General features: G+C 46.5%; 1 protein-coding gene across 2 annotated transcripts in view; it reads left to right on the plus strand.

Moving 5' to 3' along the window:
* Positions 1-295: 295 nt before the first annotated feature.
* Kctd1 (potassium channel tetramerization domain containing 1) overlaps positions 296-20,677 on the plus strand; it is a 106,832-nt gene continuing 86,450 nt past the window's right edge. The window contains exon 1 of one of the 2 annotated variants that reach the window (XM_027404373.2): positions 296-1,130. Coding sequence is in view for 1 of the 2 variants with exons in the window: in XM_027404372.2 (XP_027260173.1) it covers positions 1,468-3,270 (1,803 nt within the window). In the remaining variant the exon portion in view is untranslated. Of the gene's footprint in view, positions 1,131-1,162; positions 3,271-20,677 lie in introns of those variants that run through there. The other variant, XM_027404372.2, reaches the window with a different exon arrangement.

Here is a 20,677-nt window from a genome sequence, read left to right on the forward strand (position 1 = left end):
GCTCGTCTCTGGAGACCGCCCTGGCTATTGCCACCAAAGAACAGTCAAGGTCCGGGTGGCACTAGGGCGCTGCCCTCCGGGGCTGGGAGAGAACGGGAGGTGGTGACGTGAAGACCTGCCCAGAGCCTGGGCGCGCCAGGGGCGGGAGTTTGGCTGGAAATGGGACAGTATCTCCTATGGGAAAGCGGGACCCGACGAGCTCTTTGGCTGTCTTTCCAGTTTCCGAGGTGCCCGCCCCCACGAGCCGGAGGCAACGCAGCCCCGAGGGCGAATGCAGGGCAGTTGGCAAACTTCAGAGAGAGCGCTCGAGATCCGAATTGCCGGAATTGGGCGAGAGCGGAGGCGACCCAAACCCAAGTTCACTTTTTCCAACAGCCCGCTCTCCGGCTTGTCCTTTAGGGATCCGCGATGCTTTAGTGCCAACCTGGGCACTCCTTGCCCCGGGGTGTTGTGTCATTTTGCTCTGGGGCAGGGAAGACGGCGGCCCGGGTGGGTGGTGAGTGGGTCCCTGGGGTCCCGGAAAGCCCTTCTTCCCACGTCTTCCCTCCCACCAACCCCTCCCAGTCTTTCTTTCCTGCACTTTCCCGGGGCTGGCTAGACCGGCGCGGACTTGCCCCAGACCTTTGGGGAGCGCCCCAGGTCTTTAATGACAGCTTAAAAGTGGCAGTTGGAAAAGTCTAAACAGATGAGGCTGACGTGGGGCGTGTTCCGCTCCTTAGCAAGAGTCGGGATGGGAGCTGGGAGTCGCGCTGCTGGCCCCAGGCCCCCGCGCCTTGCCGCCAGCAAGTAGGTGGGGGAGCGGCCGCTGCCGCCAGCCTCATCCCGCTCCCAAGCCTCGCCCGCTGCGCCCTGGCCGCGGGCGCTGAGAGGGTGCTGGGCCTCGCGAAGCCTCCTCCACCCAGCTCATTAACCTGCCTGCTCCGGGCGGTCCCGGACACCAGCTCCTCGCAGCAGCACCCGCGGCCCTCACACTGCAGCAGTCGCCCGGATCCCCCGACTCCGGGGGGCAATGAGGGGGCGGTGGAGGGGGCACTGCTCCTCCGGCATTACCTAGAGAAGCGACACCGCCCCGCCCTCCCGCCGGCCCTCCCTCGCGCCCGCCCGGGCCCGCGCGCTGGCTCCGCTAGAGGGTAAGTTGGGAGTGTTTCGCCCCCACCGACAGCTCTCCCTCCCCTTCCTATTTTTCCCCCCCAAAGTTTTCCTAGAAGTGGGGATCGGGCTGGGGAGGACGAAGGTCCCTCTGGCCTCCCTCGTTTACCCTCTCCTAGCCACAATTCCCCACTTCCTCTCCCTGGCATCCCCTCGCCCCTCCCGAGCGGCGCTCCGGAATGACAATTGGAGCGCGGCTCCTTTAAGAGCCCGGCTTTGCCTCCCGGTAGCTGAAGGTCATTAAACACAAAAGCTCTCAGCGCTGCGGTCCAATATAGCGCATGCGCCCTGCCCGAGGACTGGCAGGGAGACGGCAATATGGCGAGAATGCCTGGCAGCGGGGACTGTAACACCAGCGCGGGCGGCAGCGCCGCCGCCGCGGCAGAGAACAATGGGGAACGGGGCGAGGGCGAGCGCGGGGCCGGGGGCCGCGGCCGCCGCCACGGCCGCCCGCACTACTGCAGCGCGGGCGAGGAGGAGGAGGAAGAGGAGGAGGAGGACGAGATCCAGGAGGTGCAGATAACGGGGGACGAGGAGGAGGAGGAGGACGGAGGTGGGGGGCTGGAGGAAGACGAGGAAGAGGAGGAAGAGGAGGAGATGGGGATGGACTGGGAAGAGCCCCTGGAGCCGGAGGACTCGGCCGGGGAGGAGCTGGAGCCCGAGCCGGTCCATATGATCCATATGGACCAGAGCGCCGCGCTGGAGCCCGAGGCGCCACCGCGTCTGCTGGCTCCCCGGGCCCGCGCAGGGCCGCCGGGGGACAGCGCGGAGCTGGACCCCGACGTGCTGCAGCGCCCCGAGCGGGCCCGGCTGAGCGAGAACACCCGGCTGGCTACCCGCTACGCCGTGCGCATCTTCCGGGAGTACCTGAGCGAAAAGGCTCAGAGCCCGGACTTCGAGACCATGGACAAGGGGGCGCTGTGCCGCGTGCTGCGCTCCTTCTACGCCGAGGCCCGTTCTAAGAGCGGCCAGCTCTACAGCAAGTCCTCGCTCATCAGCATCCGCAGCTCCCTCAACCGCTACCTCAACGAGCCCCCGTACTGTCGCACGCTCGACCTCACCAAGGACCCCGAGCTGCGCAGCGCCAACCTGACGCTAGCTGCAGTCATCCGCAAGCTCGAAGAACAGGGCGCGGGGCCCGTGGTGCAGAAGCAAGCCATCACGCGCGCCGACCTGCGCAAGCTCTACACCTCCAGCGTCTTCAGCACCAACACGCCCTTTGGGCTGCTCAACAAGGTCTGGTTCGAGACCTGCATGTACTTCTGCACGCGCGGCCGCGAGAACCAGCGCGAGCTGGAGGAGGACTCCTTCGGGCTGGCCATGGACGAGGATGGTCGCAAGTTCGTCTACTTCAAATCTCTTGGGCCTTACCATAAGTCGCGCTCCTCGTCCTGGAGTAAGAAGCGTGCTGAAAGCAGCGACGAAGAGAACTTGCCGCGCATGTACGAGACAGGCACTGAGTTCTGTCCCTATGCCAGCTTTGTCAAGTACCTGTCGAAGCGCAATCCCCTCTGTAAGGCGTTCTTCCAGCGGCCCCGGGACCACTGCAGCGAGGGCGATGTGACCTGGTACGAGAACAAAGCCATAGGCAAGAACTTGCTGGGCACCAGGATGCAGATGCTTTCTAAGGCAGCCAAGCTGTCCAAGACTTACACTAACCACTGCATCGGAGCGGTGTCCATCGCCACGCTCAACAGCATCGCGGGCATCGGGACCAAGCTAGGCTCCCCGACCCCTCAGGGCTGCTATACCGAAGCTCTGAACGGGTCAGCTCGTCACCACTCCCACCATCCCCCCACCCATCCTTCCCACCACCACCGCCCCCAGCCGCCCTCGCTGGGAAACACTTATATCCTCCCCAAAGACAGCCAGGTCGGGCCCGACGTGAAATCCGAGGCTGCGCCCAAGCGCGCACTGTACGAGTCAGTGTTCGGGTCCGGGGACATCTGCGGCCCTTCTTCCCCCAAAAGACTTTGTATCCGTCCTTCCTCGGAACCTGTGGATGCGGTGGTGGTGGTTTCCGTGAAACACGACCCCCTGCCTCTTCTTCCAGAAGTCAATGGGCACCGAAGCACCAATTCTCCCACAGTAGTTTCACCTGCTATTGTTTCCCCCACCCAGGTAACCAAAACCACCGTCTATGCATGAAATATATGTTTGGTACCCTTAACTTTTGTGCGCCCGATGATCGGGGTTGGGGTGGGAGAGGATTTTTTTTTTTTTTAAGTAGTTGTTATGCTCTACCGGATTTGATACAGTCCCTAGAACTGTATGTAACTCTTCGTGCTTTGGGGAAACTCTACCCTTAAAAGATGCCAGGGATCCTTAGCTCCCAAGTCACTGCTGCGAAGTAAGGGAGTAACCTTACTAGAACCCTCAAAGTTCTCAGAACAAAAGGTTTAAGCTCACCCTACACGATGCCTGAGTTTTATAAGGTAAGGATTGCCAGAGTGCTAAATAGAAGGAGTTATCTTTAATAAATTAGAATGAAGTTACTTTAAAAATGTTCCATTACATACTCGCCAAACTTCTGAAGGCAGAAAACTATGCTTCTCAATTATTAAAAAGAAAACATGCCAATTCCACTTCCTGTAGATTGCTTTTTTGTTGTTAAAGAAAAGGGGCGGAGACTGCCTCTGCAGGCAGGCCGTGGAGTCCAGTTTATTCTTTTAACATGCAGACCTTTGGGGGGTCATTCCCATTAGTGTTTGTTAACATTACTCAGACGGGAAAGTGATGTCTGAGCTATGAACGTGAGACACAGATGTGCAGCTGTGACGTGCCAAGCTGGCGGTGGGCACTGAAACAGCTTTATTCATCCCTAGCCCAATACAGGCTTGCTATTTGGGGCTCAAAGAAGGAAGAGAGAGAAACACTGGGGAGGCTTCACCCCGAGTAAGTAAACAACCAGACAAGAATAAAACGTGGGCAAATCCGTTCACTTGTCTGGGCTTTAGGTATTGTCAATGAGTCTGAAAGAAACCCACCGCAAAATTACTTAAGTCACAGTGGTAGTGACTGCACAGAGACTAGGGCTGCATAGAGACTAGGGCCTGAAAGGACAGAGACTGTCTCCTGCCGCTTGGCCTGGAAGAACCCGTTCACCAGCACTGTTAAGGTTGTGTTCCTGTCTTGGATGCTTCTCCAGAAGGCAAACATGGGACATAGGTCTCTTGTGGCCCCGTTTGCTGGCAGGAGCCACAGGAAGTTTTTACTGCCTTGACACCACACCCACTAATATCAGCAGAAATAGGAATTCTGCCCCAAGTCTGGAGAAATAGTGAGGGCTCATCACTGCCTCTGTGCTCTTTCTCCAAAGTGGAAATTCCAGTTCTGGACAAGCTGACCCTTTCAGAGGCTCAGCAGCTAATGGGCATGCCCCAAGGCTGCCAGGAAGGGCTGTGAATGGCAGTATAAACACCACTGGCTGCTAAACCCACAGAGCCTGTAGGCTGTGTCCTTCTGTGAGGCTCTGTGAGTGTCTCATTTGATCAGGGGTTGTTTAAAAGAATTTTAAGGGTGGAGAGTCGAGTTGGGGTTTACCTTTTCTTTGAAAAATATTCACACTCTTGTAATAAATACCCTTAAAGTGTCCTGGGTTAGAGTCACACCTGCTTAGGGTTTAATGCCTAGGAATGCATATTAAATATGTGTATGCTGGATAATAATGAAGCGGTCAGTTCTGGATATTGGTGCCATACAGATGTGTGACTGAAGAGTCCATACATTTGTTTGATTTTCTTCCTCTTTCCTGGCTTTTGTTTTCTGTGAGTGCACTTGCCCACCCCAGTCACCGTGTTTCAATTAATCCCGTGATTCAATTAAATCAGCCTATAAAACTTTATACTGACACGTTTGTTATTCTCAGGCCACTGTCAGGCAGCTTCCAAGTTAAATGTGGGTAGATTTTACTTATATGATTAGGAACCGAGTCTTTCCAACAAGGTCTTAGCTGCTGGGCTTTTTTAGTTACAACTACCGAAAAGGGCATTCTATTTCACTTTTTCGGTGCGGTGATCTCCTAAAGATCAAGCCCAGGGCCCTGTGCATGATAGGCAGGTGCTGTACTATAGAATTCCACCCCCAACCCTGTTCGAATGTAACTTTTCAGTTGGAATACAGTAGATTTTTTTTTTAAACCAGCAGTTTTGACTGCTGGCTTCTGAAGAACTCACTCGAAGGGCTCTGGGCATTCTCATCACCAAACACATGTTTGTTTAAGTAAAAAGATCCACTAAACTTTTACTTTGGCATATATTAAAATCCCTATCATTGGAGATCAATGACTGTCAGGTCAGTGGTCAATGGCAACATATGCCTGGTGGACTTTGAACTCCAGCTGTGTTTTTCTTAATTATAAACATGGTACCCCAACCTTAATATTGCCTACTGTTAGCCATATTAGTACAGACTTGATAAGCAGAAGCCAGGCTCAGCCACTGCTTATGTCTCTTCTAATATGGCAAGTTTACCAGGAAGAGCCTGCTAATTGAGATAAAGTCACATCATCCCTTCTTCTCCCCGAGAGACACATTCCAAGACCACCCCTACACATAGTACTAAAGCATCCCTTCTCATCCCTGGGAGGCACATTCCAAGACCACCCCACACACATAGCACTAACCCGTGGATATGTCTGATATTTTCCCTAGACAAACATACCTGTCACATAGTTTGATGTAAGTATCAGGCACAATAAGAGATTGGATAATGGTATCTTTGGATAAAAATAGAACAAGTACAATATCCTACAAAAAAACTTATCTAATGCGTATGACATTTTATTTCTGGAACTTTCCATTTAGTATTTTTAGACAATAGTTGACCTTGGAAAGGAGAACTATGGGTAAAGGATGAATAATCTCTTTTAGAGGGTGCTAACAAGTGTCTTCATCTATGAGAAAAAGGAGAAAAATGAATATACCCAAGAATGAATAGGTGTATGGAGTCTGTGATTTTCACTGTCGTGTGCCTGCTTTGGGAGGGTGATGTAGTTCTAACTGACAACTCTGAGTCTCACTAGTGGTGTTAGCAGTTAAAAGTACTTTATGTACCTTCCCCCTACACAGTGTCATGATCGAGGTTTTGGTAGTAATTGCTCTTTCCATTTTACCTGCTCATTTCAGTGTCTGGGAACTGAACTCAGGGCCGTGTATATGTTGAAGACACTTGCTGTGATCCATTTAAAAAATGTTGCACCATCAAGCATGGTGGTACATACTGTAATCCCATCACTGGGAAAGTTGAGGCAGGAGGGTCTTGTATTTGAGGCTAGCCTAGGCTCTATAGTGCAATCCTACCTCAAAAATAAATTTTAAAAAATATTAAATTGGAAAAATAGAAGGTCTAATACTATATCCTCCATCTTTATAACTGTTCCCTTTGCATGAAAAATGCAGCTTTTTACCTGTTTAAGTGGATGGTAGTGATTTGTAATTCATTTGTTTGTTGTGCTGCCACTAAACCCAGAGTCTTCCGTATGCTCAGCAGGCCCTGATGCTGAGCTGTACCTGCACTTTTATTCTTCATTACTCAAAGGAAGAAGAAGTATTAATAATTTTATATTCTACTTGCCATAGTTTTTGTTGATGTTTTTGTAGATGATTTGTGAAATAAAAATGGGCAAGTTAGTTCACTGTAAAACATGCTTGGGGTTAGAGAGGCAGCTTGGTGTCAGAGCTTATACTTTGCATGCACAGAGCCCCAGGCAACACCTCTCTCTCTCTCTCTCTCTCTCTCTCTCTCTCTCTCTCTCTCTCTCGTGTATGTGTGTCACCACCAACATCTGGAATACTTGAATCTTGTGATCAAGGTGTCTGGTTACACTTGCTTGGCCCTAGCCCACATTCATTCTGGAAATACTTTTAAGGAATTCTGCAAGTAGAAGGCTTAGCATAAAGGTTCAGGTGGGGTGAGTCCCCTCTTTCTGTGTGACTTGTCTCACAGTGTTCTTGAGTTGGTCCTTACAGTATACAAGTTAAACACAGGCGCAGCCAACTAGCTGACACACCGCTCTTCAATTCACCTTCTGGAAGAAGCCAGAGGCTAATATCGTTGTTGCTTTTTGGGGAGGGGTGCAATGATGTTGAGAGAAGGTTGTGCCATGTGGCCTAAACTGGCCTAGAATCACCACCAAGCCTTTGGGTCCTAAGTGCTGGGATTACATGTATGCCCTATGACGCTGTGCTCCAGGGGCCATTCTCTCACTCAGGAGCTGCAGTGTGCCTCGGATTTGATGGGAGTAGTGTGAATTTGATGTACTGAAACCATCTCTGAGGTTGTATTATGGGTTGGAAGACTAGGCAAGAGAAATGCTGTTTCTAAAGTAAGAGTTTGTACAGGCAGGAAAGACAGTGAGGGAAACAAGGCTTCTTGAACTGACTGCTTGGCAGTATAGGCTTAATTGCCTCGTTAAAAATGGATGTTTTCCTGCTTTTTAGTATGGTTTGTGGCTGTTTTCCTTTTCCTACAGTACGATGCTTGCTCTTTTAGGGAAACTGCAAACTGGCAGAGGAACTACATGTCTTGTGCATAAATACATTGCTTTTTTTTTTTTTCATTTAGGAAGTAGTTACTGAATGTTGACTATATTGTGCCAGGAATTTATAAATTGATCAGTTTTCTGCTTGGCAAGTAGTCTCATTGGAAAGATTTCAGTCTCATTTCATATTAAAAACAGATCAAAATTTTAAAAAGTTAAAAGGTTATGGCGGGGCTATAAGGCCTCATGTAGCCCAGGCTAGCTTTCGACTCATAGTCCTCCTGTTTCTGTTTCCTAAGCACTGAGGTTACAGGCGTCAGCCATCATGGCCAGCTAGTACACTCAATGTTTTGCAGCTGTTATTGGAGGAAAGTAATCTAGTTTTATATTCTTCTTTATGCAATCTTACATATCAATATTACTGTCAGTACTGGGGGATATTATTATAATTATTTTGTTTTCATCACTATTGGTGAAATAGGAACTCCCTGAGTTTCCCAGGCTGGTCTGTGTTTTCCTGTCTCAGCCATTTGAGCAGCTAAAATTATGGGAGCACACCACCACACCCAGAAGTTTATCATTTCACACGTCTATAAATCAATACCAGGGGCCAGTTCACTGTGTATTAAAGCAGATGTGTGAAATAGGAAAAGACATACATGGTGAGACACATAAGCTTGGATGTCATCTGTGTCAAACTGGAGGGTCCAACCTGAGCCTGTTGCCACCCACCAAGTTCATGATTAACTCTAGATCTCATAGAATTTTAAGTAAGTGTTTGCTGGACTGAATTCACAGCTATCCTGGCCCACAGGCTGGATACTCCTGATGGAAAATGTGAACATTTTTATCACTCTGATTTGAAATCAGACACCCCTAAAGACATCCACTTGTTATTATTAAAGTAGATTTTGAGCAGAGAGAAGTCCCACATCCCTTCTGACTTTCTGAGATGGGCCTCATGTAGCCCAAGCTGGCCTTGAACTCATTCTGAAGCCAAGAGTGAGCTTGATCCTCCTGAGCTGGGATTACAGATATACACTGCTACACTGAGTTTATGTGATTCTGGGGATCGAGCCCACAGTTTAATGCATTCAAGGCAAATACTTTACCAAAGGGGCTGCATCTCTAGCCTGAGAAACTTTTTTCAAAACTGCTAGTTTGACTGGAGGTCTCTTGGGGTTCTGGAGGCATCGTTGGCCAGACAGAAAGCCCACTTCAACTCTGAAGTTCTGAGTTTCAGGTTATCTTTTGGCGTTGTACCTGCCCTTTCAAAAGCTGACTGATGTTGGAGTTCCTGGATAACTGTCCCCACTACAGCTCCTAGAGCAAGTATGTAAGCCCGCACTTTGGGGCTGAGCTGGACCCAGGTCTATAAACGGTGTGACCTCCCTCCCGTTATAGCTCAATGCATTATACTGATTAGTAAAGTACGGTTTAGGGACTTTTTTGGAGAATATACATAAGGAATGGTGTAATTGAATTCATTGTTCCAGAAGGAATATTGATTGATCTTAATAAATTAAAAAAGCAGAACAAAACAAAATGTAGTTTTAGGTCTTTGAAGTGGCTCACTGTGTGTGTTTGTGTGTTTGTGTCTATGAGTATGTAGAGTTTGTGTTTGTGTTTGTGTGGTGTGTATTTGTGTGTGTGTAAGTGGTATGCGTGTTTTGTGTGTGTGTGTGAGAGGATGTGTATGTGTCTGTGGTGTGTGTGTTTGTGTGTGTGTAGTATGCATGTTGTGTGTGTTTGTGGTACTGTGTAAGTGGTGTGTGTATGTTTGTGGTATGTATGTTTTATGTGTATGTGTGTGGCGTGTGTATGTGTGTTGTGTATTTGTGTGTGTGAGAGAGTATGTATGTTGTGTCTGTGGTGTGTGTGTATGTAGTGTGTGGTGTGTGTGTGTTAGGCCAGAGGTTGACTTTCTCTTCCTTGCTTGCTCTCCACCTTACTTTTGGAAATCAGGTCTCACAGAATCTTTTGTTCATTGACTTGGCTAGCTGGCCAGCCAGTGGTATCTAGGGGTCCTCTTGAGGCTACCTCCTCCCGTGCAGGGCTGATGTGTAGACACAGCTGTCCTGGGCCTGGCTTTTCTGTGGACTATAACCTTCCTGCTCATGCAAACACTTCACTGAGCCATCCCTACAGCTGACAGTGCCCTGGTTTTATGTCGCACTTCTCTGTTCTATGATGCTGAATTTAATTCAGTCATTTTTAATTGAGTGTCTTGCTGTGTTCTATAAAGAGGAATAGGGTTCAGACCCTGCAGAGGCAGTTCTCTCTGCCTGGTCATAAACACAGTCGAACTGGGTAGACTCTTCAAGTCTGGCCCCTGGAAACCTCTTCCATGCATAGACAGCCTTCTCTTGGCCTGCTCCTTCCCACTTTCCAGAGAGGACAGACTGGGTGCTATGGGATGGATTCTGTGTGGTCTGTAAAATATGAGCAGTGAGGCCCTGTGAGATCCCCAGTATGTCAAAGCCATAACAGATCAGCATGGATCCATGCTGGGATCTGCTCATGCTCATGACTATAACTGGGCCGGAAAGCTCACTGTAGAGAGCTACAGAAGGCCAGACCCCATGGGGGCTTTGAAGTTTTCAGTAGTTCTCCCAGTCCCTCTGACCACACTGTCTTGTCATTGTCAGGCTACCTGTCCACACCTTTCCAACCTGAAAGAGATCAGTCTGTATTTAACAGTGAACTTAATGATTTTTTTCTTTTTCCCTTTCTTCCTTCCTTTCTTTCTTTCTTTCTTTCTTTCTTTCTTCCTTCCTTCCTTCCTTCCTTTCTTTCTTTTTCTTTTTCTTTCCTTCCTTTCTTCCTTTCTTTCTTTTTTGGTCGTTCAAGACAAGGTTTCTCAGTGTAGCTTTGGAGGCTGTCCTAGCACTCACTCTGTAGACCAGGTTGGCCTCGAACTCACAAAGATCTGTCTGCCTCTGCCTCCTAAGTGCTGGGATTAAAGGTGTGCACCACTACTGCCTGGCAACTTTTCATTTCTTTCTTTCTTTTTTTTTTCTTTTTGTAATTATAAAGTAGGAGTAGAGGATGGCCGCATTGATTAACCCATGAACTGCTTGTAGGTGCTCCTCTGTGTTTGACAGGGTTTTCCACATTGGTAGTCCCTCCCTCTGCATTCTGAGGTGTGTTCTAGATTGTGAAACTTTGATTGTTTTTACTCCTCCAAGGCACAGGACACAGTGAGGATGGTGTCAGTTTCTCATGGTTAACCCTTTAGGACACAGTGAGGATGGTGACAATCTCTCTTGGGGAGCCCTTTAGACACCCCAAGAACTGGAGAACCCAAGTGACCTTGAAAGGGAGCAAGTAGGACAGGCTAGAAGAGCTGTTCCATTTCTACTCCCCCAGCCCCCCCCCCAGCCTCTCTCCTTGGACACTGGGCGGGGCCAGTGCTGTTAGAAACCCCCTTTGCAGGACAGACCTTGTCTGGGAGTACCAGGCCTCACAAGCACCTGGATCTGCTGCTTTCCACAGTCTGGCAGTGACCTCTACAAGACTTGTTGTGATTGGGTCTGAGAGGAGGGGGGCAAGAATGTGCCACAGGAAGGGGCTGACAGATTTAAGATGGCAAATGGGGGCAGGCCCCCGGAGAGAAGAGGGGCTCAGAAAGGATTCAGTGGCCTGACCCAGGATGTCACTTCCTTTATGAGGTGTTCAGTTACCAAATTAAAATGTCAGGACAGTTTGGGAAGCTTGTAATTGTCAGTTTTAGTTTTACTTCATGCCTGTAGTCAAAATTAATGTAGCTAGTTCATTGTCTCCCCATTTGTCTCTTTCTAGACCCAGGGAAAGGGAGTCACTATTGATAGCACAGTTCCCCGTTGGAGCCTTTGCACTCTGTACCGAGCTTAGAGGCTACATTAAAATGTGTATAATATATTTATATATTTAATGTATTAAATGTAACCAGCATTTAAAATCTTACATTATCTGTAGATTTGTCTACCTTACTTTTATAAAAAAAAAATCATAATATTTACACAAATACACGTGATTGTGTGTTTGTGATGGGGTTTCACAATGTAGTCTGGAACTCCTTGCTACTCGAATTGTGGCTATCCTCCTGCCTCAGGTTCCTGAGCATTGGTTACAGGTATGCATCACCCCCCCCCAGCTTGCATTTGATACTTTAAAATAATAATCCTTCATTGTGCTATAGTTTGGGAAGTAATTACTTAGGGCAAGCTTCCTGAACATGATTAACCGTGATATCCTTGCTTGCTCCTGTTTCCAGTATGCAGTTTTAAGGGCTGTAATGTAGGCATGTGAACTGTTTCCACATTCCCAGCTGTCATGGGTCACAGAGTAGACAAGCCAACCAAATCGTGGCAGGAGGGAAAATACAAGTGCTGGGTTCTTGTTTCACTGGGCTGCAGGCTGCAGAGACAACAGGGCTCATTCACTGTGGTGCTCACAGCCTCTCACTGAGCAGCCAGTAATGACCCAGGCTTTCACTCGCTCCATCAGCTAGCAACTTGTACATCATTCAGGAGCTTGTGGGAAATGCAGTGTATTGGTCAGGCTTTGTGTGTGTGTGTGTGTGTGTGTGTGTGTGTGTGTGTGTGTGTGTGTGTGTGTGTGTAACAAAATACTTGAGAAAATAAGGGGAGAAGGACTTTCTTAGCCAGTGGTTTCAGTTCATGGTTTCTGTTGTATGCAGAGCATCCTGGTGAGGAGCTCACCCCATGGCATCTGGGAACAGAGAAGACAGACAGGAAGGGGTGGGGTAACACAGAGCCCCAAGGCCATTTCCCCAGGGACTTACCAGTGTAGCCCTACCTCCTGAAGTCCCAGAACCTTCCAAAACCATGCTAAGCATCCGAAGATAAAGCCTTCAGCTGATGAACTTGGGAGGGAGGCAGGCATTTCATATCCAAACCATACAATATGGAATGTCACCGTGCTGGTCTGGTCAGCATCTTCATTTGACAGGAGCCCTATTTAGGCTTTGCTGAGTTCTGAGCTTGTCTCTCAGTGGCTCACATAGCCATGGACCCTCTTTACAATTTACTGTGGAGACAAGTCTAGTAGATGTTGACTAGCTTACTTGATGACTATCAGGTAACTAAGCTGGGAGTTGAACTCGTAGGTTTAAATGTATAGTCTATTGGTGCCAAATTTCTTGTCAACTGTTGAAGTAAAACAACTTGAAAGAAAAGACAGTGGTGCATCAAATCACATCTCCGGCTTAGGGCTTTCCCTCGACAGCTTGTTTTTGCATAGCACTAAAAATTAACTACACACAAATGTATGTAGGGTTCCACGCTCAGCTTTGGTTGGATCTGGGGACTGGAACAAACTCTTGAGAGACCAAATCACAGAATAGTTAGGAACAGTCCCCACAGTTAGATCCTAGACCAGCTCTCAACTCTGCCCCGCACTCCTTGGGGACCATCCCACCCCTATCAAATGGGTTATCCATCAGAATTAAGTTAGTCACTGTTTGAAAATTCCTCAATTAGGTTAGGGATGTGACTCCATAGGTAGAATGCTTATTTCACATGTAGGAAGCCCTGGGTTCAGTTCCTAGCACAGAATTAATGAGGTGTGTTGGTACATGCCTTATAAAACCAGCCCTGGAGAAATGGAGGCAAAAAGATTAGGGGTTCAAAGTCACCCTCAGCTATGTAGTGAGTTCAAGGCCAGTTTGGGCTTGATTCTTTCTCAAAAACAAAACAAAACACCAAAAGAAAAAAGAAAGAGGAAAAAGGGAAAGAATTGAAGATTGATTCTCAAGACAGCCGTTCTAGAAAGTTACTGTCATTTTGTAAGCACATGTGAGGAAAAAAATGCAATTTTTGAGTCAAGCCCCATGTCAGTCTTCAATATTCCAGGGACTGGGTAAGGACCTATGCAGTTTCTTCTCTGTGGACTGGACAGAGATCACTGGAGGCCATGGGTGTCCTGTTAGGTGGTGAGATTTTGTTGTATCCTGTGACTCTCTGGTCCTCTCTAACCTCTGCTCTCAAATACCTCACAGGGCCCATCTTTGAGCCAGTTTCATTCCCCAAATAAACTTCCTTTTCTGTCTTTGTTTCTCTCTAAGACTTGCCTGCACCTTCTCGACTTACTCTGCCAGCCTTTCCTGTTTCTCTTTGTAGGGGCATGGGGATTTTTTAAGGCTGAAGAGAACCACGTATGGATATAATTGCTGCCAAAATTCCAGCAATTCAGTAATATTGGCTTAGACAAAATCAACAACTTTTTATAGGAGATAAAATTTTATCTGGGATGACTTGGGGGTTAGAGTTCATCATACTGGGAGTCGTTAATTTTTTTTTACGTGTGTGTGTGTGTGTGTGTGTGTGTGTGTGTGTGTGTGTGTGTGTGTATGTGTGTGTGTGTGTGTATGTAGGTCAGAAGATAACTTGAAGGCATCTGTCCTTTCTGTCTACCTTGTGGATTCTGAGGCCTGAACTGTAGTTTTTGGGCTGGTCAACAAGCACCTTTACCCACTGAGCCGTTTCAGCAGCCCATCCTGGTGTTCTTAAAACATGAAAATGATTATAGCAATCGCTTTTCTAGGTCTTCTAATTTTGGTACTCTAAATTAGGGTTTCTATTGGTCTAAATCTCATGTTCTGTTGTTTGCATTTATCAAGTGTGTAAATGGACTACAGTTTTCTAATTGAAAATTGGAATTGAAACCACATTCCTCACTGAATATAGTATAAACGAAAAGAAGTTGCATTTGATGTTGTGGTATCCCAGTTGTGTTGTGAATAGACTCCAAGATCAGGCGATTGGAGTTTTAGTGGAACACTGCCAACCAATTCCTGACCTCTCAAGACTTATTTTAGTGTGACCAAGTGTGCTTATAAAATAGAAATGATTGATGTGACATTTATTGCATTCAGTTTGCCCTTCAAAAGTCCATGATACTCAGCCTGGACAGTCATTGTAGGATAAGTTTGTGGGCTTTTAGGCATTAAGTTTTATTAGTAGGATAGCTCATGTAGAATATTAGCTTCTTGCTTTTGGCATCCTTTCTGATAAAACTTATCTTAATAGGTTTTAGATATTTTAGGCATTTTCTTCCATCTTGAACAAAGATCTTATTGTGGGTTTTTTTTCCTCTAGCAGAGATAGGGAGAGACAGAGGGATAGAAGGAAGGAGAGGTGGGGAGAAAAGAAGGGACAGAATATTTATTTCTCAATAGATTGAGATAGCAATTTAAAAACATGTTGCTGTGGAAACAGACTAAAATAAAAGTCTAACAAGAACTTCAGAAAACTGATTATGATGGTGTCATTTTCTCTTCCCCACAACCCAGTGTCTGTTTACATGTTGAAAATTAATAGCAGGTCATCCACAGAATTGGTGATTTCTCTCTTGGACACTTTTTCAGATTGGTGATGACATTTCAGGAATTCTTCTTAGATCTCTGTAGTTTTGATTTGTGTGTGTGTGTGTGTGTGTGTGTGTGTGTGTGTGTGTGTGTGTGTATGCACATGTGCCGATGTGCAAGCACCCTACCAACTAAACTACACACTCAACACCTGGATTAGTTTACAGATGTGTTTGTTGAACATTTACCGTCTTAGTTAGGGTTTCCATTGCTGTGATAGAGCACCATAAACAAAAGGCAAGTTGGGGAGGAAAGAGTTTATTTGGCCTACACTTCTATATTGCTGTTATCATCAAAGGAAGTCAGGACAGGAACTCAAACAGGGCAGGAACCTGGAGGCAGGAGCTGATGCAGAGGCCATGGAGGGGCTCTGCTTACTGGCTTGCTCCACATGGCCTGTTTAGCCTGCTATTCTGATACAACCCAGGACCACCAGCCCAGGGATGGCCCCACCCACAATGGGCTGTGCACTTCCTCTTGAATCACTAATTAAGAAAACTTACAGCAGGATTTGATGGCGGTGTTTTCTCAATTAGGCTTTCTCCTTTTAGATAACTCTAGTTTTTGTGTCATAAGATCAGTTGACTTAAGACCAGGCAGCACAAATACTGTGTGCAAGGGTTGGAAGAATTTGGAAATGGAGAATTTAGAAATGCAAGAGAAGAAAGACACCGGGGGCCACAGTGGGCACTTGGATGAGCCCAATAAGCTGGTTTGAGAGGAAGTTTCATGACTGATGACAAGGAAACCTAGCAAGCAAACAGTTTGTGCTAGTCTCCAAGAAACATGACTGCAGGCAGCCCGACAGCCCAAAGGCTAGCCTAAGTTCATATAATATGTGGGAACTCAGGAAAAATGAAATATTTGTAAGAAAACATCTCGCCTTTCTTTATGATAACACTTCAGCTTAGTCCAAGCTGGGTGTCTTTTATCCAGTAAGTTTATGAGGAGAAATATTTCCAGTTTTAGGTTTTTCGTTTTGAGATTTTTAGAGTATTTTCATATATATATATATATATATATATATATATATATATATATATTAAGATTTCTTGGAGGAATATTTCAAATATATATGTGAAATTCATCTATGTTCTGTATTTTCCTTATACATGCAGCCGAGGGCTGATTCTATAGTACTGTTTCATTCCAGTTTTCGGACTTCAGCCCAGCACGTGAGATAAGACGTGGAATTTTCCACTTTGGTGGCAGGTCTGTGCTCAGAACAATTTGGATATTCAGATAAAGGATGTCCAACCATTATGTACTCTGGAATTAGTAAACTGCCACATTTCACAGTTTAGCAGTCACTCTAAGTGTTCATCATGTTGTTAACCTGTGTATTGTATGGTTGAAGGAAAAATAAAAACCCCTTTGGAGGAATTAGTCATGTGTATCCTGGGGAGGAGAAAACTAATAGAGTAGTAAGTTTTAACAGCGTGGTAAGCCTGTAAGAGGGGGAAAGCACACAGAGGGAGAGGTTAGAAATCATGGTCACACCCATTCTACAGGTGGAAAGACTTCGGAAAGTTCAACTTCTCAACTTCTCCCACCTGCCAAGAAGCAGGGGGAAAGTTTTAGTTCCTGGCTAAGGCCTAGGCCTCTTATACAGTGGCACTTTTAAAAAAACTTGATAACTAACACTATAAACATGGTACAAATAGTCATTCAGGTGGAGGGAACTAGGCCTGGTGAGGCAGGCAGGCCTGTGATCCCAGCTATTCTAGAGGCTGAGGCTAGCTCAAGGCTAGCCTGGGCAAATTAGTTAGACCCTGTCTCAAAATTAAAGGTTGGAAAAGGAAATAAAGGCTGCCTACAGCTCTGTGATGGAGTACTTGCCTAGCGTGTTTGAGAAATGGGTTCATTCTCTAGTGCCAAAGGTAATGGCGAGAGGGAGGGAGGGAGGGAGGGAAGGAGGGAAGGAGGAAGGCGTGTGCAGAAGGATGGACATCCCCACATGCTGGACATGTCATTGGAAAACAGTTCCATTTTGGAGATTGAAAAAAAAAAAAAAAAACCAAAAAAACAAAAACAAGCATTATGGACTAGGAAGAAATGGTCCCAGGCACACTTCAGCTGTCAGTGACCTGAAGCTACCATCTTAAGTGGATTGGGGGAGTTTTGTTTTTATACAAAGATGAGCACACATGCCTCTCCCAACCCCACCTTTTCTGCAGTGGTGGAGTACTCATTAGGTATTCACTGGGAGTCGGACACTCATGGTGACCAGGCCAGGACTCACTCTCCAAAGCCTTCGGTATTTTCCACTTCACTCAGAGCATTTAATTAAAAGAAACACACACACACACACACACACACACACACACACACACACACAGGAGAGAGAGAGAGAGAGAGAGAGAGAGAGAGAGAGAGAGAGAGAGAGAGAGTGTGTGTTCTGATGCAGAGTTGTTACTAGTAAAAGAACCAATAAAAATGACCATAAACTGCCTGACAAATAGAAAATGTTTAATAACACCACAGTGCTTTATGGCAAGGATTTGCCTCCTGGCATGGGATGACAGGCCCTCCCCACCAAGGCCTTCCTCTTGCTGGCTCTTCTTGGCAGGCAGTACTTGCCCAGCAGGAACAGGCTGGTGAAAGGATCCAGTGCTCTTGGAGTCACTTCACTTAGAACATCTCTGGAAAGTGACAACCACAGACATGTACATCTTTCATTGGTGACGGTAGTACACAAGGAATAAAGGCCACTTTGGTGACCCAGGAGCCCATAAGAAAACAAGGGAAAAACAGAATAAAAAAAAAAGCATGCCAGGCGTTGGTGGCGCACGCCTTTAATTCCAGCACTCGGGAGGCAGAGGCAGGCGGATCTCTGTGAGTTGGAGGCCAGCCTGGTCTCCAGAGCGAGTGCCAGGATGGGCTCCAAAGCTGCACAGAGAAACCCTGTCTCAAAAAAACAAAAAACAAACAAACAAACAAAAAAGAAGCACAAGGCGCAAGTAGATGCTACAAGGTCATGCTGTGCTGCTTCTTCCTACACACGGTGCATGTTTGATGCAGCCTCCATAGAACGAAGCACGCTCCGGCACTTTAGCCATCCCCTTTCCATGCGAGATGCAACAGCAACAGTAGTGTTCATTCTTTTTCCTTCTACACAGTTTCCCAGAAGCCTCTTCATGTCAAGCTCAGCAGCCTCAGTGGATTCCTTTCCCTTTATTAAATAAAACAGTTCCACTTTTAAATCCTGCAAATAGAGACATCACACCCAAGAATTAACCAAGCCCAAAGTCTACACAACTGAAAAGCTTTGCCCTATAAAAGATATGTTTACAGCTTCTCTTTGGCTTATTGGAATTCTCAGCATCCCGGCCCTTGTGCTTCCGGGTGGTTGTTAGTGAATGACATGAGCACAGGAGACTTACTCCGTGGGTTACATGCCAGTACAGTAGGCCTGACCGGTTGATATTATGGCTACAAAGCATATAATTGTAAGGTTCTAGAAGTCTGTGTGCTGGGGAGGGATGGTCCACACCCCAAGTCAGAGCAGTAGGGTGATACAAGGTCTCAACATGCTCAGTACTTGGAACAATGTGTAATTGGGAAGTTCAAATTGTTTACTTCTAGAATTTTCCATTGAATGTTTCAGACCACAGTTGACCATGGTAACTGAAGTCTTTGAAAACCCAATCACAGGCGTTGGGGGTGTGAATCTAGTAACTTGTTCTAAGTCTACGGTGAAGCTGGTGATGTGGGCCTGGGTAGAGTGTTTGTCCAGTGAACGTGATTCTCAGAGTACGATCCCCAGTACCAGAAATATAAATCTTGGAGTATGTTCTTAATAGATTAAAGCTGGAAAATGCTGTTGTTTAGTAGTTGACAAGTGGGGGGCAGCACCATAGGAAGATTTTGGACCATTTATTCCTGATTTTCAATATTCTCTTAATAGTAAGACAAAGGGTCCACAAAAGCTTGTAGGCTGAGAATGCTAAAAGATATCTTCCAGCAAGTAGTTAGTGAATGCCAAATTTAGGACTAGGTCTCTCCCTTGTTCATTTGTTTGACAATTATTCAAGGAAGACTCAATGGTGGAGAAAGGCTTATTTTCTGTGGACTCAATATTTCAGTGGGAAAGGCAGACCTTGAAACTGACAAGACTGCTCATTAAAATAGACTGAAGCCACCAAACCTGCCTTATGCTGTGCAGTCTCCTCTGTCACTTGGGTCCCACCCCACAGAAGCAGGCTTTTACAATGACCGTGCATCCTGACATTGTTACAGGAAGGTTCCATGTGACCCTGGGCAGGTGAAGCTGTTACTTATTCTTCCAGATAAAGGTGGTCACTGTTTCGAGATTTATAAAATGTCAAGAGTTTCCTAAATTTAAAAAAAAAAAATGTGTGTGTTAGGGTACAGGTGCATGCATGACATGGTGCATGTGTGGAGGTCAGAGGACAAGCTTGGGTGTCGTCATTCCTCACCTTCCACCTAGTTTGAGACAGGGTCTCTTGCTATTCAGCACCCTGTAAACAAGACTGGCTAGTCTATGGGGTTAGGAAGTGCTCCTGTCTCCACCCCCTCTCTCCCTTTAGGAGCTGTGGAATTACAGATGTGAGCTAGGGCTGTCTCTGGATTCTGGAGCTCTGACTCAGCAAGTGCTTTATCCACTGAGCCATCTCTGCAGCCTGTATTTCCTAGTCAATGCTGGTTTAAATCAGGGGAAGGTGAACTCTGGAACATGTTAGCCAAGTTCTGTGAGAACTTCACAGTCCTGTTGGGGTGAGGAGAGATGAGAAGGGGAGTCCGTTCAGGGTCAAGAATTGGTCCCAGCCCATGGAGCCAGTCTTCTCCTTGATGACAAAGTCTCTCTCCTGTGCAAGGGTCTACATGACCTCGAGAATGCCATGGCATTGTGCCTCATTCAGGCCTCTCTCATCCTAGAAAGGCCTATCATGCCATCCAAAAAGCTAAATGAGTCATGGGGGGGGACATCTTTTGGCTATCAGTTGCTTCATCCCCAAATGTTGTTTCTTTCCCTCTGTCTCCCATGAAGGAGAGCATCTGAGGTGTACCTGCCTGATCAGCAGCCGGGTGTCAGCACTGGTCTATACTCCTACGAAATGCTGACTCTTGGCTGACTCAAAGGGTTAGCTTTTGAGGAGAGACTGACCGGTAGGGGAGCTTACTTATGCAGCTGAGCTCCACCCTACCCTGCCTGGCCATCAGATGACCACCAACAGACAGGAGGTGCTGACCAGCCCCATAAGGATCAAGAAATGTTATCTGGCCATGTCATACACATAAAATCTACCCTTTACCAGAGAACCTATGATTCTGTCTTGGCAAAATATCTGCAAATAAAATGTTTGCAAATTAGGTCAAAACAAATACATGGAGGGAAATTATTTTTTAAAGGTCTGATTTTGGTGCTTGCTTTGGCAGCTCATATACTAAAGTTCTGATTTGTCTGTCCCTGGTATGAATTTCAATATTAGGTCAGGCTGTTTAATGCCAAATATATTTGTGTGTGCTTTATAACATAGTATCTATTACTATTTCTAGCCACCGTTTATATGTTGAGAGAGATAGAAAGGGGGGTATTTTTCAAATGTACTTTATATGCATTGATCTTAATGTATTTGAACCAATGGTTGAAAATTTCTAATTATTTTTAATTTGATGCATGCAGAATAGTCTTTAAAAGAATAGTGAACAGTGAG

The sequence above is a fragment of the Cricetulus griseus genome, chromosome 2 (assembly GCF_003668045.3).
Source record: "Cricetulus griseus strain 17A/GY chromosome 2, alternate assembly CriGri-PICRH-1.0, whole genome shotgun sequence".
NCBI classification, from domain to species: domain Eukaryota; kingdom Metazoa; phylum Chordata; class Mammalia; order Rodentia; family Cricetidae; genus Cricetulus; species Cricetulus griseus.